Source organism: Syngnathoides biaculeatus, chromosome 5 (assembly GCF_019802595.1).
Source record: "Syngnathoides biaculeatus isolate LvHL_M chromosome 5, ASM1980259v1, whole genome shotgun sequence".
Taxonomy (NCBI): Eukaryota; Metazoa; Chordata; class Actinopteri; order Syngnathiformes; family Syngnathidae; genus Syngnathoides; species Syngnathoides biaculeatus.
The window spans coordinates 10,881,717-10,899,264 of NC_084644.1; the positions used below are offsets into that span (position 1 = coordinate 10,881,717).

General features: G+C 43.6%; 2 protein-coding genes across 4 annotated transcripts in view; one reads left to right on the plus strand and one right to left on the minus strand.

Moving 5' to 3' along the window:
- tmod4 (tropomodulin 4 (muscle)) overlaps nucleotides 1-17,548 on the plus strand; it is a 58,660-nt gene that overhangs the window by 18,688 nt on the left and 22,424 nt on the right. For all 3 annotated transcript variants that reach the window (XM_061821368.1, XM_061821372.1, XM_061821369.1), the window contains exons 2-3: nucleotides 1,914-2,013; nucleotides 2,131-2,198. The gene's annotated coding sequence lies outside the window, so the exon portion shown is untranslated. The remainder of the gene's footprint in view (nucleotides 1-1,913; nucleotides 2,014-2,130; nucleotides 2,199-17,548) is intronic.
- On the minus strand, nucleotides 12,227-15,305 carry LOC133500324 (uncharacterized). The gene is made up of 3 exons (XM_061818866.1): nucleotides 13,584-15,305; nucleotides 12,594-12,846; nucleotides 12,227-12,534 (listed from the first exon to the last, which is right to left on the minus strand). Exons 1-3 carry the CDS (start codon nucleotides 13,761-13,763, stop codon nucleotides 12,227-12,229), a joined length of 741 nt encoding a protein of 246 aa, XP_061674850.1. The 5' UTR covers nucleotides 13,764-15,305.

Consider the following 17,548-nt stretch of genomic DNA (forward strand, 5'->3'; position numbering starts at 1 on the left):
ACAACACTGTCACCATGGACGTCAACGTGAACACTCAAGAGGACAGTCACACTCACTTATACTTGCACACCCTGCAGGTTGATTGGAAAATAAATACATAAATAAAATAAAGGGGGTAGCACGGTGGAGCAGTTGGCCTCACAGTTCTGAGGTCCCAGGTTCAATACTGGGCCTGCCTGTGTGGAGTTTGCATGTTCTCCCCGTGCCTGGGTTTTCTCCAGGCACTGCGGTTTCCTCCCACATCCCAAAAACATGCGACATTAATTGGATACTCTAAATTGACCCTAGTTGTGACCGTGAGTGGGGCTGTTTGTCTCGATGTGCCCTGCGATTGGCTGGAAACCAGTTCAGGGCGTACCCTGCCTATTGCTCGTTGACAGCTGGGATAGGCTCCAGCAATCCCTGCGACCCTTGTGAGGATAGGCTGCTAAGAAAATGGATGGGTGGATGTTTCATTATGTTTGTTGACAATACAGGGTTATCTACGTTATTTAAAAACACAAAGAAAACCTGTATTTTCAAGACCGGAATGGATTATCAGCTTTCCAGTTGCTTCGCTTTATTGCACACGCAATTTCTGAAGAATTTCTGTCATATTTGCCGCACATTTATGAATATATTAGTTGTAAAATTTGTGAGGCGTGTGCAAATGAGAACATTTCCTGGCAGAGGGGAGGCGCACGTGAAGACAAGATAGGAACATTTTGACCCTCGGGCTGTGTTGAGTGTATCCCAGTGCTGGCATGTAGTACAATAATACTTTGTTGTATCTGCCAGAACATGTGACACCCCTTTTTTTTTTTTCAATTTCTGAGGGCTCTTTCTATTTTCTAGCTTTATTTGGGACGTGGTTTTCGGGTGATGTCATCCATGATAAAGCTTTACTATTAAAAACTACCTCCATTTCCCCATTCAGGTACTAATAAAAGTTATCTTATCTCTACCTGAGAAAAGAAAACACTCATCCAGTTCTGTGTGACCGACAATGAGGAATTTGGAACATTCATAAATTGCGCACATGCTTCCGGATTCTGTTTTGGATCTTATTTGAATGGTTTGTCACGCGGCTCGCCTGAACCGTGGCACGCTGGAAATGTTCCAGGTTAGAGCGCACGCCCTTGCAGATAAAGATAATAAAATCGTAATTGCCCCTGGCTCAAGACGTTAGCATCATTTGAAAACCTTGTGATCAAAACGAAAGTCAAAGAACAGGTGAGCGTTTTAATTTCTCATGAACCAAAAGGTTCAGTACTGCCCGGCCCGGCCACTAGCCCGCTGCTTGTCAGAATCAGAATCTTATCATTGCTGTTGTCGGTAAACGCCCGATGAGGGCGGTGTCGTCCGCAAGCTTCATCAGTTTTACGGACTGAAGGCTGGAGGTGCAGCAGGTGGTGCATAGGGACAAGAACCGGGGTGGGGGAAGGGTACACATCACCAAGGGGAACTGGCGTTGATGGTCCGAGTGTCTTCCCCAGCCGCACTTGATGCTTCTCAGGTCTGTCAGGAAGCTGGGAGCTTGGACTTGAAGGTCCACAGACAGGATTCTGATTCTGATTCCCTAGGAGTCTAGATGCTGCAGAATCCGTCATGGTCCTGCGGTCCCTGTCCTGGTCGTACCGGTCGCAATCATCTCTAGTAATCACGTCCCAGTTATATAGAACCACACGTACGGTCTGGCCTTTGCCAGATCATTGCTTAATTCCTCGTTCCTGCACTCCCGCAATCCTGTTCCTGATCTCCCGTGTACCGGTCCCCGCCTGCCAGCTGACCTGCCTTCTATGCCTGACGTCCTGGTTACCGCGGTTCCCGTTGACTGATCCCCGACACTGGACTCAATAAACACTTTTCCCGAACTGTCTCTACGCCTCCCGAGTCGTGCATTTGGGTCCAACCCCGTGTTCTGGTCGTGACAGAATGGAGTGGACGCCCATGTTGACTGCGCCGTCTACAGACCTGTTGGCTGTGGAGGCGAACTGCAACCGGTCCAGGAGGGGGGAAGGTGACTGATTTGAGGTGAGATCATTTTCCGTAGCTGTGAATATGCGTGCAAATGTTTTGTTTTCAATAATGTAACAAATGCAACATTGCATGGCGGAGAGTCCGGGGTGAAACCTGCTTCTCCCCCCGCAGAAGGAAGCTGGGCTGGACTCCAGCGACAGCTTGACTGTGGCTCATGCCGAATGGAACCAAGTGCAAAGGTTGTATCAGTTTATTTTGTTCTCCAGATGACTCACATTTCTGCTGACCTGTCTGTCATGTGACCGTTTCCACATAAGCATTGACTTTGGATGACTGGATTCGAGCATTGGTGTCAAAAGCGAGATAAGAGCGATGATTCGCGCAAATGCAAAACAATTAAAATGTAAATTATGCCGCTATCATGAGAACTTTGACTCCCTTCCCACGCACACACGTATATACGCGCGCACACAGACACACACACGCCCACGCACAGGAAGTGGACAACCACATGACTGAGGTTGCTGTAAGTATGGCCATTTTAGCGTGCTAGCTTCTGCTTTTAGAGGCCATTTTGAATGCAGATCTCATGTGAATGAATGAACAACTTCCTGTTTTTGTGTTGTCGTTGAATCAGTTGTCGCTAAAAATCCGGTTATATTCGCGTTATGTTTTGTTGAAATTGTGTGAAACTTGTCTTGCTTTGTGCTACCGAGCGCATACTTTGCCAGCGGACGCTTCGACAGCCGAGCGCAAGCGACGGCTTGCCCTTGCCGGGCGGGGCCTGCACCTGTGTGGTGAGGATAATCGGGACGGGCTTTTGGCCTCCCCGTCCTCAGCAAACAATTCTTCGCATCTCATTTGCATTTTACGCATCATTACATCACCTGTACCTACAACTACAAAGCAATGAAGTAAACAACTACATGACAGGTGGTTAAACCTTTACTTGCGACACTCGACCTACTAACTGCTTTGCTTTTGTTTTGTCTTCACTTTATGTGTGTATTTGGAGGTGCATGCATGCCTGTACGTGTTGTTTTGTGTGTGTACATTTGCGTGACTAAGTAGGTTATGAAAGGGTGTGTATTTACTGTGTGTGTGTGTGAGTGAACATCTTGATCGTGTTTGTTAGTGTGTGTTGTTGCTTTTGCAAATGTGTGTGGTTTTTCTTCAAGTGTATGTATGCGTGTGCGTGTGTGTGTGTGTGTGTGTGTGTGTGTTGGGGTCTTGTTTGAGTGTTTGACAGTGTGTGCAAGTGTTGTTTGTGTGCGTGTGTATGTGTATACATGAGGGTTGTTATTGGTATGTGTGTGTTTAGGTGTGCGTGCGCATGCGTGTGTGGTCATACATATATACTAGTATTTGCAATATGTTATAGCTTATGTGAGTGTTGAAGTGTGTGTGCGTGTGTTGTTTCTGTGTGTGTTTGTGTGTGTGTGTGTGTGTATGAATGCGTGTGTGTGCATGTTGGGGTCTTGTTTGAGTGTGTGACAGTGTATGCAAGTGTTGTTTGTGTAAGTGCATTTGCGTGTGGATACGTGAGTGTCGTTTTTGTGCATGTGTGCGTGGTCATACATATACACAAGTATTAGCACTGGGGTTATTGCTCGTGTGAGTGTGTGTCAGTCCATGTAATCTATGTGTGTGTTTTCCGTGCGTAGGTTGATGGTCTGTGTGTATGTGTGTGTGTTTGTGCATGGGTGAAGTGCCAATGAAGTCATTTTCATGTTCCCATGAGCCTCACATAGCTCAACTCAGGTCACATGACACACGAAGTTAAAAGCTACGCACTGCATGCTGGTACATGCTGCACACACATGCACACTGATGTCATTTTTTGTTACACAAGTACGATCGTGTCATTTAAGTTTTTGTTTGTCTGACTCGTTCACATCCCGAAATTTTCCCACCCAGTTTTGTTCTCATGACGTCACTTTTGATATCCTTTGTTCTGATTTTTCCATTTCACTTATTTGACTTAATTGTGAGATGTCATCATCGTGACATCACAGGGAGCTGACTATCGTTAACTATATTTTAGCCTTGAAAAGTGAATTGACTGCCCCACGATTGGCTGGGAACCAGTTGAGGCTGTACCCCGCCGCCAGCCCGTTGACAGCTGGGATAGCCTCCAGCACTCCCCGAGACCCTCGTGAGGATAAGCGGCAAAGAAAATGGATGGATGGATGGAAAATAAATTGACCTTTAAAATTATTACATTCCCTTACTTTGTCCGGCGACCATTCCATCGCTTGTCCCATTGTGATCGGCCATTTACTCGTGACCTTTCCATTATTTCTCTCAATGCGCCGGTACATCGACTGCCGACCAATCTGTCCCCCCATTTGTCTCCAACGAATGTGCCCCGACAATGGATGGATGAATTTGAAGTCTTTGACAGCTGGGATAGCCTCCAGCACTCCCCGAGACCCTCGTGAGGATAAGCGGCAAAGAAAATGGATGGATGGATGGAAAATAAATTGACCTTTAAAATGATTACATTCCCTTACTTTGTCCGGCGACCATTCCATCGCTTGTCCCATTGTGATCGGCCATTTACTTGTGACCTTTCCATTATTTCTCTCAATGCGCCGGTACATCGACTGGCCGACCAATCTGTCCCCCCATTGTCTCCAACGAATGTGCCCCGACAATGGATGGATGAATTGAAGTCTTTGACAGCTGGGATAGCCTCCAGCACTCCCCGAGACCCTCGTGAGGATAAGCGGCAAAGAAAATGGATGGATGGATGGAAAATAAATTGACCTTTAAAATGATTACATTCCCTTACTTTGTCCGGCGACCATTCCATCGCTGTCCCATTGTGATCGGCCATTTACTTGTGACCTTTCCATTATTTCTCTCAATGCGCCGGTACATCGACTGCCGACCAATCTGTCCCCCCATTTGTCTCCAACGAATGTGCCCCGACAATGGATGGATGAATTTGAAGTCTTTGACAGCGGGATAGCCTCCAGCACTCCCCGAGACCCTCGTGAGGATAAGCGGCAAAGAAAATGGATGGATGGATGGAAAATAAATTGACCTTAAAATGATTACATTCCCTTACTTTGTCCGGCGACCATTCCATCGCTTGTCCCATTGTGATCGGCCATTACTTGTGACCTTTCCATTATTTCTCTCAATGCGCCGGTACATCGACTGCCGACCAATCTGTCCCCCCATTTGTCTCCAACGAATGTGCCCCGACAATGGATGGATGAATTGAAGTCTTTGACAGCTGGGATAGCCTCCAGCACTCCCCGAGACCCTCGTGAGGATAAGCGGCAAAGAAAATGGATGGATGGATGGAAAATAAATTGACCTTTAAAATGATTACATTCCCTTACTTTGTCCGGCGACCATTCCATCGCTTGTCCCATTGTGATCGGCCATTTACTTGTGACCTTTCCATTATTTCTCTCAATGCGCCGGTACATCGACTGCCGACCAATCTGTCCCCCCATTTGTCTCCAACGAATGTGCCCCGACAATGGATGGATGAATTTGAAGTCTTTGACAGCTGGGATAGCCTCCAGCACTCCCCGAGACCCTCGTGAGGATAAGCGGCAAAGAAAATGGATGGATGGATGGAAAATAAATTGACCTTTAAAATGATTACATTCCCTTACTTTGTCCGGCGACCATTCCATCGCTTGTCCCATTGTGATCGGCCATTTACTTGTGACCTTTCCATTATTTCTCTCAATGCGCCGGTACATCGACTGCCGACCAATCTGTCCCCCCATTTGTCTCCAACGAATGTGCCCCGACAATGGATGGATGAATTTGAAGTCTTTGAAAGCGTGACCCTTCAGAGCTGGTCGACGCGTGAAAATGTAAAAGGCGGAAGTAGTGGCGATGTAGCGTGTCCTTGCTTGGTGGCGCGTAGCCACTTTCGACGGAGCTTTCGATGGCAAAGGAAAGTACCCGAGACTCCGAAATCAGTTGACCTTGACGGGCCTTAATGCAGCTGAGAAGCTTTTTCATTTTTCATACTCTAAAAGCGAGTGGACGACAAAGATGTCGACTACACATCTAGAATAACGACATTAGCACCAACATCTGTAACATGAAATCAAATCAATCAATGATTCCATCAATGACCAAATCGCATCCATCCATCCATTTTCTTTGCTGCTTATCCTCACAAAGGTCGCGGGGAGTACCAGTGCCTATCAAAGCTGTCAAGGGGCAGGAGGCGGGGTACACCGTGAACTGGTTGCCAGCCAATCGCAGAGCACGTTGAGACAAATAGCCGCACTCACAATCACACCTCGGCGCAATTTAGAGTGGCCAGTTAATGTTGCAGGTTTTTGGGATGTGGGAGGAAACTGGAGTGCCTGGAGAAGACCCACCCAGGCACAGGGGAGAACATGGAAACTCCACACAGGCGGGTCCGGGATTGAAACCGGGAACCTCAGAGCTGTGAGGCCAACGCTTTCCAACTGAATCACCGTGCCGCCTGAAATGAAAACGACAATTTCGCATTTCTTTGCAACCTCTATCCAATGCTTTACACTGCAAAGATTTGCCTTTAATATTCAAAGTGATAAACATTGTTTTTCTGTTTGGAAAAAAGCTGCGACGAGGGCAAAAAAAAAAAAAAAAATAGGAAGATTGAGGAATGCTTTAAACAATAAAAGCTATCTGGAAGATTCCACTGGTGAACAGGTTAATTGGAAGCAGATGTCATGATTGGGAATAAAAGGGGCATTCCTGAAAGACTCAGTTGCAGTTTGCACCTCTATTTGAGCAAATAGTTCGTAGATAGATAGATACAATAGATACAATTGCAAAGATTTAAGGAGCTCATGGCAGCACGGTGGAACAGCAGGAAAGCGTTGGCCACACAGTTCTGTGGACCGGGGTTCAATCCCGGCCCTCCCTATGTGGAGTTTGCATGTTCTCCCCATGCCTGCGTGGGTTTCCTCCGGGCACTCCGGTTTCCTCTCACATCCCCCCCAAAAAAACCTGCAACATTAATTGGACAATCTAAATTGCCCGTAGGTGTGATTGTGAGTGGGGCTGTTTGTCTCAATGGGCCCTGGGATTGGCTGGCGACCAGTTCAGGGTGTACCCTGCCTCCTGCCCGTTGACACCTGGGATAGGCTCCAGTACTCCCCGTGACCCTCGTGAGGATAAGCGGCTAAGAAAATAGATGGATGAATTAAGAATACAGCAATTCATTTAAAACTCTACCATGCAAAGGGAAAGCCATATATCGACAATACCCAGAAACCACCAAGAGCTCATCTAAAATGAACTGATGCGACGACGTAAATTTTGCGACGGTCTGACAAGGCCACATTTTTCGGGGGGTAATCACAAAAATTGGATGCTCTTGGCCAACACCTCTCACTTCTTCCCCAGTTGAAGAATGGGTATCCCCCAACTGATGTACATATTCACAATGTGTCGTCGATGTTTGGCGGTTGGATTAGCTCAGTCTGGTATTTACTTTTGTTTGATGATTGCAAACAAAAGTGGTGAAACTATGCTAATAAACATTGTGGCTAATCCAGCCGTTACAGTTGCTAGTTACTTAGTGAGTTAGTTTGTGCCATTTACCCGAAAGAAAACAGAAACTTACAAGAAATCCCACGTAAGGGCCAAAAAAGCGCCGAGTCATGTCGTGCCGAACGGGCAAATTTGGATTGGGGGATGATTGACGGCAGTCATTTTGCACTCGCGTGTCCAAGCAAAACACGGCAGAAACTCTTATCAGCCCGCCCACACTGCAGCATGTCAATCAGTAATAGCGCAAACATGTTGTGCTGACTCAGCGCGTTTCGCTCGAGCAGGAAAAGTGGACAGAAAACATCTTTAAAATGGCAAGAATTGCACTCATTTGTCGTTCTGATTGATTGATTGGTTTGTTGGTTGTGGTCTTGATGAACCTAGTGGTCTACACAAGATTTGGACCAGGAGGTTTTACTGGTTCTTCATGCTTGTTCAAGCTTGTTTTTTGTTTTGTTTGCATAAATAAGCCAGTTCATTTTAACCACCAGTTACTAACTTCATTTATTTGTACACTTTTAAATGTATTTTATTTATCCCTTGTTCTGATTCAGTCGTTGACTTTATTGACTTTCGAAATACATTTATATATACTCTATTTATTTTAGTTCTGGTTAATCATTACATTTTTGAAAGCACATGAATGATTCTTTTTATGTCAAAGTTCCAAATATATTTTACACCTTTATATTGTTACTTATACTTGTATTTTTAATTTATTTTTTTATTATTCAATCTTGATTATTTTTCACAAAAAAACTTGACTTTACTGACTTTAATAATATTTCACCCTTATATGTGTATTTCGTTTATTCCTTGATTTTTTTTTTATCATGAAGTTGGCGTAATTGCTGAAAATTCATTTGGTATTTTTTTAATTAATTTAAAATTTTATTTAATTAATTTGAATTAATTTGAAAATTAAAAATGTGGGTTTTTGCTGTAGATGTTGACTTTATTGACGTCAACAATATTTAACATTTTTGTTCTTTATTTGATTTATTCCTGGATTCCAAAAGGTGACATTATAGCACTTAAAAAGTAGTTTATATTTTAAAAGATGTGTCTATTTGAATTTGTCCCATTTTATTTTTTTTCTTTCATTGCCTGAAGAAATATGTTCACGCCTTCATGGTTATTTTCGCTTCCTTGATTTATTCTGCAAGTTGACTTCACTGGAACAAAAATGTTGTTTTTTCTCTCTCTCTCTTTCTCTTTCTCCCTCCTTCTGTGCGTGGGCGGTCATGGAATTGCCTTTGTTCCCACACATGTTCAAATTTGTCGTGTGCATGCTCGTGCAGTATTTAACATGTAAATGCGTTGCGCGTTATGGCTTAGCTTCCATTGTGTTGTCGCTTTAATGCCACCAAGTACGCCTCCGGGTAGCGATGCGGTTTTCTCCCCCACCCCGCCACTGTGGTGCGATTGTGACTGTGTGTAGGCGTTTGGATTACCGCTGGGGATTTTTAGTGGACTTCAGAGTGAAATAGAAAGTGGTGTTTTTATGCGTTCTGAAGAATTGACGATAAACACTACTTTCGTTCGAGCACCAGCACGCATGTTGCTGTTTTTAAACACATTTAAAGGTCACTTTGTTACCTCCATAAAGCCACAGTGATGAACATCTGTTTCATATATCATGAACAGAATTCCATGTAAGCCCGTTTCCTGCGGCACACCTCGCTGCCGTTCTGCTGCCCTCACACAGGTCCTGTACTATTCTGATATACTTCCCTAACACTCCAGACTTCCGCATGCAGTACTGAGTTCCTCATCCACAAAGACACAAGTTAACTCCCTCTGACTTTCTCTGTACTTTTCCGTTCGCATCCTCAAGCCAAATAATGCATCTGTGGTATTCTTTCTCGGCATGAAACCATAATGTTGCTCGTAGATACTCGCTTCTCTCCTGAGTCTACAATCCACTACTTTTTCCCATAACTTCATTGTGTTGCACATCACTTCAATTCTTCCATTATTCCCACAGCTCTGCGGATCACCATTGTTCTTAAAAATAGCCACTAGCGCACTTTTCCTCCATTCCTCAGGTATCTTCTCACGCGCTGGTATTCTGTTGAACAAGTTGGTCACCAGCTCCATCTCCAAAATGCTTCCATACCTCCACAAATAATTCATTAGGACCATCTCCCTTCCCATTTTTCCATCATCTTTTGTGCCTTTCTAACTTCCCCCTTACTATAATCATTGCCATTCCTTCACACTTGCCTCTTCTACTCTTCTTTCTCATTTTCTTCCTTTTCAGAGTATTCTTTCCATTTATTTCGCGCACTACTGGTGCAACCCATTTCCATCTCTGTCTTTAATCACCCTAACCTGCTGCACATCCTTCCCATCTCTTATCCTTCTGGCTGGCCAACCTGTAGATATCTTCTTCTCCTTCTTTCGTGTCCAACCTGGGGTACATGTCGTCATATGCCTCTTGTTTAGCCTTCTCCACCTCTACCTTTCCCCTACGTCGCATCTCAATGTATCCCTTTCGCTTCTCCTCAGTCCTCTCAGTGTCCCACTTCTTCTTTGCTAATCTTTCCTTGCATGGGTTCCACCACCAAGTCTCCTTCTCCCCTTTTCCTACCAGAAGACACACCAAGTACTCTCCTGTCGGTCGCTCTGATGACCTTGGCTGTCGTAGTCCAGTCTTCGGGGAGCTTCTGCTGTCCATCGAGAGCCTGTCTGACCTCTTTCCAAAAGGCCGCGCAACATTCTTCCTTTCTCAGCTTCCTCCACCTGTTTCTCTGCTCTACCTTTGTCTTCTTAATCTTCCTCCCCACCACCAGAGTCATCCTACACACACCACCATCCTATGGTTTCCAGCCACACTCTCTCCTACCACTACCTTACAACCAGTAACAGCCTTCAGATTACATCCTCTGCACCAAATGTATTCAGTGTGTGTTTCTACCTCCGCTCTTGTAGGTCACTCTATGTTCCTGGCTCTTCTGGGAAAAAGTGTTCACTCCTGCCATTTCCATCCTTTTAGCAAAGTCTACGACATTCTGTCCCTCAAAGTTCCTTTCCTGGATGCCGTGTTTACCCGTAAATTCTTCAACCCCCCCCACTGTTCCCTTCACCCACATGTCCAATACAATCTGCACCAATCACAACTCTCTCTCTCTCTCTCTCTCTCTCTGGAATGTTCAGAACTACTTCATCCAGTTCCTTCCAGAATTTCCTTCACCTCTAGGTCAAATCCTACCTTTGGGGCATACCCGTTAATTACATTATACAGGCATGAGCATTTCACGGAAACGATCGTTCCCTTACCGTGTCGTTAGCCAGTCTGAGAAAACACGGAACCGAAAGTCCGTTTCCCAGATCTCAGGGCTTATTTTTTTTATAAAATTCGCCCATGTGTGGAATGTAAAACAAGTTCTCAACCAAATACAACAATCTGTATAAAACGAACCTACATGAACCCCTTTAATTTTAATGATTAAAACACCCAGCTTTGTCAGTGTGGTTTACAAACAGCACCGGTTTCCGCTTCTGCGCTACGCATGCGCAAGGTCGAGTTATTCATATCCGGGTCACTCAAACGCTAATCAAACATGTCGGTTGCTAAGTGTAAAAGACAAAATGCTCATGCCTGCTAAGGCTTTATTCTGAAGTACATGTAAAAACCGGTTCCCAAGAGCTTTATAAATGGGAACTGAAAAATCGTTTCCCAGGACAAAAATCAACGGAACCGAAAGATCGGTTACCATACTTGCCGAAATCCTCATGCCTGTTATTCATAACACCCTCAATTTCAAGTACATCCATCCATCCATCCATCCATTTTCTCTGACGGGGGTCCCGGGAGTGCTGGAGCCTATCCCAGCTGTCAGGAGGCGGTGTACACCCCGAACTGGTTGCCAGCCAATCGCAGGGAATACAGAGACAGACAACAGTCACACCTTCGGTCAATTTAGAGTGTCCAATTAATGTTGCATGTTTTTGGGATGTGGGAGGAAACCGGAGTGTCCGGAGGAAACCCACACAGGCCTGGGGAGAACATGCAAACTCCACACAGGCGGGTCCGGGATTGAACCCAGGACCTCAGAACTGTGCGGCCAGCGCTTTCCAGGTTATCCACCGTGTCGCCAATAATGCAACAATGCCCTTGGATAAAAACTATCTTGAACGTACAGTTCCGATGCAACTGTACAAAGTAATTCCACTCATGTCCATCGATGTGAATATTGAAATCATTCCGCGTGCTTCTTATGACAACAAAGAACATGCTCGTTGGCTTCTAGTTTTTGACTCCTGTCCCACAAAGCATTGCACAACGTGTGATGTGACAAAGACTTAATGTCGGGTGACTAATTGGCACACTTCTGAGTCAACTTAATGAGCTTTGCTGTTGTTGTCTTTGCTCGGGCGCAATCCTTAAAGATGATGCAGAACGTGGCAAAAGTACTCAGTGTACTTGAGCAGAAGTACAGATACATGTGTGCAAAGTAGAAATACTGATTCAAATCATTTAAGTCAAATGACCCCCGTGAGGATAAGCTGAAATATCCTGCCCTATTTCTTTCAAATATCATTCGCAAATCTGTTTACATTTGCATCCGTGAGCACTTCTGTTTTGTCGCTTTGCTCAAGTCAGAAAGTATTTGGACTTCGTGCCCACCATTGTTGTCCCGAAACATCTGGCGGCGAGGGCACGTCTGCACTTGGCGCTTACATAAGAGCGACGACGTCATCGCCGCAGACGTGACCGCGCCGCGATCGTGAGATCAACTCACGCCGGGAGGGACCGCCGAGGCCTTTCATGTGTAACTGTACACACGCACGCGGACACTTCCAGCATTGCACCGCAACTGGTGTTTGAAAATGGGACTGAGCACACAACACGGGGAAAAAGAAAAAAAAAGTGAGTGATGATGGTGGTAATAACAACGGGGGGAGTGGTCGTAGTGCCATTGACAGTGGCGATGGTGCTGGTAATAGTAGTCATATTTGTGCTATTGGGAGTAATAGTAGTGGTGGTGTTTGTAGTAGTGGCAGTTGGATCAGCAGAAGTAGCACTAGTGCTATTGGTAGTATTAGGTGTCGTAATCTTAAATCTAGTGTTAGTAGTACTGTAGTAGTGAAAATAATAGAGCTATTAGTAGTAGTAAAAGTCGTAGCGGTAGTAGTTGTATTGGTTGGGGTAGTGGTGGTATTAGTGGTAGTAGAAGTAGTAGGAGTAGCAGTGGAGGTGTTGTTGTTAGAGATAGTGGTAGTAGTAGCAGTAGAATTGGTAGGGGCGGTGGTAGTAGTAGTAGTCATATTTGTGCTATTGGTAGTTATAGTAGTGGTTGTTTTTATATGAGTGGCTGTCGGATCAGCAGAAGTAGTAATAGTAGTCATGGTACTGTGCTATTTGTAGTATTAGTAGGAGTAATATTAAATGTAGTGATAATAGTAGAGCGATTAGTAGTAGTGGTAGTGGTAGTAGTAGTATAAGTACTATTTGTGGGGGTAGTGGTGATATTTGTGGTAGTAGAGGTTATAGTAGTAGTAGTGGTGGTGGTGTTTCAAGTAGTAGGATAAAAGTAGCAGTGGTGGTATTGTTGTTAGAGGTGGTAGTAGCAGTAGGACTTGCAGTAGAATTGGTAGGGGTGGTAGTAGTAGTCATATTTGTACTATTGGTAGTTATAGTAGTGGTCGTGTTTATAGTAGTGGCAGTCGGATCAGCAGCAGTAGTAATAGTAGTCATGGTACTGTGCTATTGGTAGTATTAGTAGAAGTAATCTTAGAAGTATTGATAATAGTAGACCTATTAGTGGTAGTGGTAGTAGTAGAAGTACTATTGGTGGGGGTAGTGGTGGTATCAGGGGTAGTAGAAGTAGTATTACTAGTGCTGTTTCAAGCAGTAGTAGTAGGAGTAGCAGTGGTGGTGTTATTAGAGGTAGTGGTAGTAGTAGCAGTAGAATTAGTAGTGGTCGTAGTAGTAGTAGTCATCATATTTGTGCTATTGGTAGTAATAATAGTAGTAATCTTAAAATTAGTGATAATAATAGAACTATTAGTAGTAGTGGTAGTAGTAGAAGTACTATTGTGGGGGTAGTGGTGGTATTAGGGGTAGTAGAAGTAGTAATACCAGTGGTGTTTCAAGCAGTAGGAGTAGTAGTGGTGGTGTTGTTTGAGGTAGTGTTAGTAGTAGTAGTGGTAGTACTAGCAGTAGAATTGGTAGGGGTGGTAGTAGTAGTCATATTTGTGCTATTCTTAGTAATAGTACTGGCAGTCTTTGTAGTAGTGGCAGTTGGATCAGCAGAAGTAGTAATAGTAGTCATGGTACAGTTGGTAGTATGAGCAGTAGTAATCTTAAAAGTGGTGTTGTTACTAGTCGTGATAATAGTAGGACTATTAGTTATAAAAGTAGTAGTGGTAGAAGTACTATTGGTGGGGGTAGTATTCGTGGTAGTAGAAGTAGTGGTACTAGTGGCGTTTCAAGCAGTAGCGGTAGTCGTAGGAGTAGCAGCGGTGTTGTTGTTGTTAGAGGTAGTGGTAGTAGTAGTAGCAGTAGTACTAGCAGTATCGTTGGTAGGGGCGGTGGTAGTAGTAGTTTTAGTAGTGGTGGGAATGGTAGTGGTAATTGCGGTAGTAGTAGTTGTTTGTATTATTAGTTGCGGGCATTTAGCAGATAAAAAGTCACGGCAAGACACAATAACGGCTGATGCTCATCTGCAGATTACTCAATTGAATGCGAATGAGGTCATTGGGTTCCAAATGGGTCCCACCGGCTTCTGCTTTTGCTCTTTTTGTTCCGTTACGGTTGTCAAGCATTTGTCACTCTGGGCTCGGACGTGACCCCTCAGCGTTTGTCATCCGTGTTGGGACGCTGACATCACACCCTTGTGCTTTTTATTTGGCGGTTGCTAGGCGACGTCACAAGATGCTTTCCTCGGGTCTCGTGTTCCCTGTCGGTGTTGTCAAAATTTTCTCACTTTTTGAAATGGACGACTTCCTGCCCCTCGCTTTGTGGAATCCACATGATTTCGATAATGTCGACTTCTCCTTTGCTTTCGTTCTGAAGCTCGTTGTTGTTCTCCTGATGCTTGGCTACATTCTTTGAATCCCTTCCAAGCCTAAACTTTGTATTTTGTAATGAAGTGACTAAAAGTAAATGTGCTGTTTTGACTGTTTTTAACCGGTACAAGTTTTGACATGCCAGCAAATGACTTGACATGAACTCCAATGCGGCCATGACTTTTTTTTTTAAAGCCACTGTGAAGTTACTTTGGCTAATAAGACAATTTTACGTTTTTCACAGGAAATTTGGTCCCTAAAAATCGGAGCGCTTAAAAAAAAAAAAATTTATTTAATTTCCTGACTTTAGACTTGTGTGTCTGCCGTGTAGTACCACATTGTGCCAAAAAAATGACAGGCAGCACTGAGCTCTACTGGAAGAGATGCATCTTAATTAACAGCAAGAAGAAGAATCCCTGCTGAACACTTGAAATTTTCATAATTGACCCCTCCGTGGATATTGCGCAGTCCGCGTCACTGACCAATCAGAGGCCAGAGATCTGCATAAACCAAAGCCCCTTTTTGCTCCCGCCATTTTCTCAGACAACATTACATGGTCCAGTATAGGTTTTGTTAGCGTTTTATCGCGTATTTGGGTTATTTAACAAAAAATATGGTTAAGAGGTGTAGTCACGGACTTTGTAATAGTGACGACAGGTATCCTAAAAGGCGAGTTGGTGGAGTTCGATTCGTACCCTTTCCAAAACCGAAGACCCAGTATGAAAAATGCCTTCGATGGATCAAACTTTGTGGAAGACCGCATCATCAACTAAATCCATCTAATATCAACCGGAACACATGTTTGCATGAAGGTATGCCCTATATTTGATTTTCAATACATGTCTCGTATAAATGAATTCGAAGTTCTTCGCTAGCATAACACTGCTGCGTGTGAACGATTGACACACTTATTCTTTGTTGAGCGATGATCGGACTGCACAAACGTATTGATTTCTTGCTGGCTCGTGGCCAGAACCTTAACCAGACGTTGTTTGCACTAAGATATGCCCTAAATTTGATTTTTAATACACGTCTCGTATAAATGAATGAGACGTTCTCCGCTAGCATAACATTGCTCCGTGTGAACGATTGCCACACTTAATTCTTTGTTGAGCGATATTTAGCAATGATCGGACTGCACAAACGTATTGATTTCTTGCTGGCTTGCGGCCGAAAGTTAACCAGACTGGGTTTGCACGAAGATATGCTCTAAATTTGATTTTTAATACACGTCTCGTATAAATGAATGAGACGTTCTCCGCTAGCATAACATTGCTCCGTGTGAATGATTGAATGAAATCAGAAGCATGGCGTCTCTCTCAGTTAAGAATGTATTGTATTTAGAATCTATAATATATCGTTGATTTGAATGAAATCAGAAGCATGGCGTCTGTCTCAGTTCAGAATGTATTGTATTGTATTTGCCATTTTTACTGTTTGTCTTACGTTAGCGCACGTGGCGTGACGTCACTTCAGGAGGCGTGGTTAAGTGCCCTGTACGGAGGGGTCAATTCTCTCCCCAAAGTCAAGAGAGATAATAATTGTTCTTCCAGGGGTCTACAGCACCCCCTTGCGCCTCACTTGATTATAGATTGATTTAAAAAAAAAAAAAGATGACAAAAAAGTTTGCCAAATGGTGCTGACCTTGCACTTCCTGTTTTGACGCCTTGACATTCAAGTGGTTTCCAGAAAGTTGTGTTTCCATTTCGTCGTAAATGAAACCTGACTAAAAGTGGGTCTGCATGACCTCAAACTACTGTCTGTGTTATGTTGTGTGCCCCCCACCCGCGCAGCAAAAAAAGCCCCCCTGGTGCCCCCCCCCCAGGCCTGGCCGCGTGTGTATGTGTGTGGCATGTGTTTCGGCCTACCGCCTTCACTTCGCAAGGGGAGAACAAGGCCCCCCAGTGTGCTCTGTTTTCGACATTCCTGGAGCCTGACATCAGCCTGCTGCAGGAAGGACGCGGCCTCGCTCTTCAGCGTGGGGGGGCCCGAGGGGGCGCCGTGAATGCGGGGGCGGGCGGCTGCAGTCTGGCAGCCCGCCCCGATGGGCCTGCGCGGCCTCCGATAGCAACAATGCAATCAAAGGGACGCTTTACGCGCCACATGTTGTTTGCCGCTTCGGGTCTGAGGCCCCGCCACCGTTAAGATGGATTAACACCCCCCTCCACTGCCCCCCACCCCATCACTGACGCCACATATGGAAATTGAGGTCATATGCTCAATATAAATATTTAGTTTGCTTGATGTGAAACGCAATACACATGCAAAATAGTTTAATGCACGTACATGCAGTAGAGCAAAGTAGAAAAGCCAATATGCGTTGTACAGCTCTTTTGTCAAAAATGATAAATGGATATATAGTAATACTGAGCATTTGCATTATCAAGAGTCCAAGAATGTTTGCTGCATTAATGTAGCATTTTTTTAATCAAAATATTTTTTATCAGTTTTTCTCATTTTAACATTTTTTCATGTGATTTATTTTAAATAATAATAAAAAATAATAATTTGAAAAGAACAAACAATTTTACAATTACATTAAACTTGTAAATTGGTATTAAATTGAATTTGAAGATGTTAACAAAGAAGAGGCAAATATGATTAACATTTTTAAATTATTTACAAATATTATTTTATTATTTTGACTTATCTATAAATTAATAAAAAAATATATTTTCCCCAAAAATCCTTTCATTAAAAGGAATTTAATTGTATTCATTTATTCTTTTAGTTATTTATCTAATTAAAATGTTTTATTGATTTATTTTAAATAAAGTAGGACATATTTTGTCATAATTGATCAATTAATTAAAATTAAAACAAGTGAAAACTGAGAATTGATATTTATTTTATGTATTCCAATATATTATGTCAATAAAATAATTTTTATAACATGTCCATTAAGTAACAAAAGAATGTCAACATAAAATCTCCACGCCCACACTTAACTCAAGATGAATAACATAAATGTCAACAAATGTCTTATTGATTTGTTTTTCAACTTGTCCACAAACACGTGAGAAAGCAAAGTCAAGAACGTTCCTCTTTG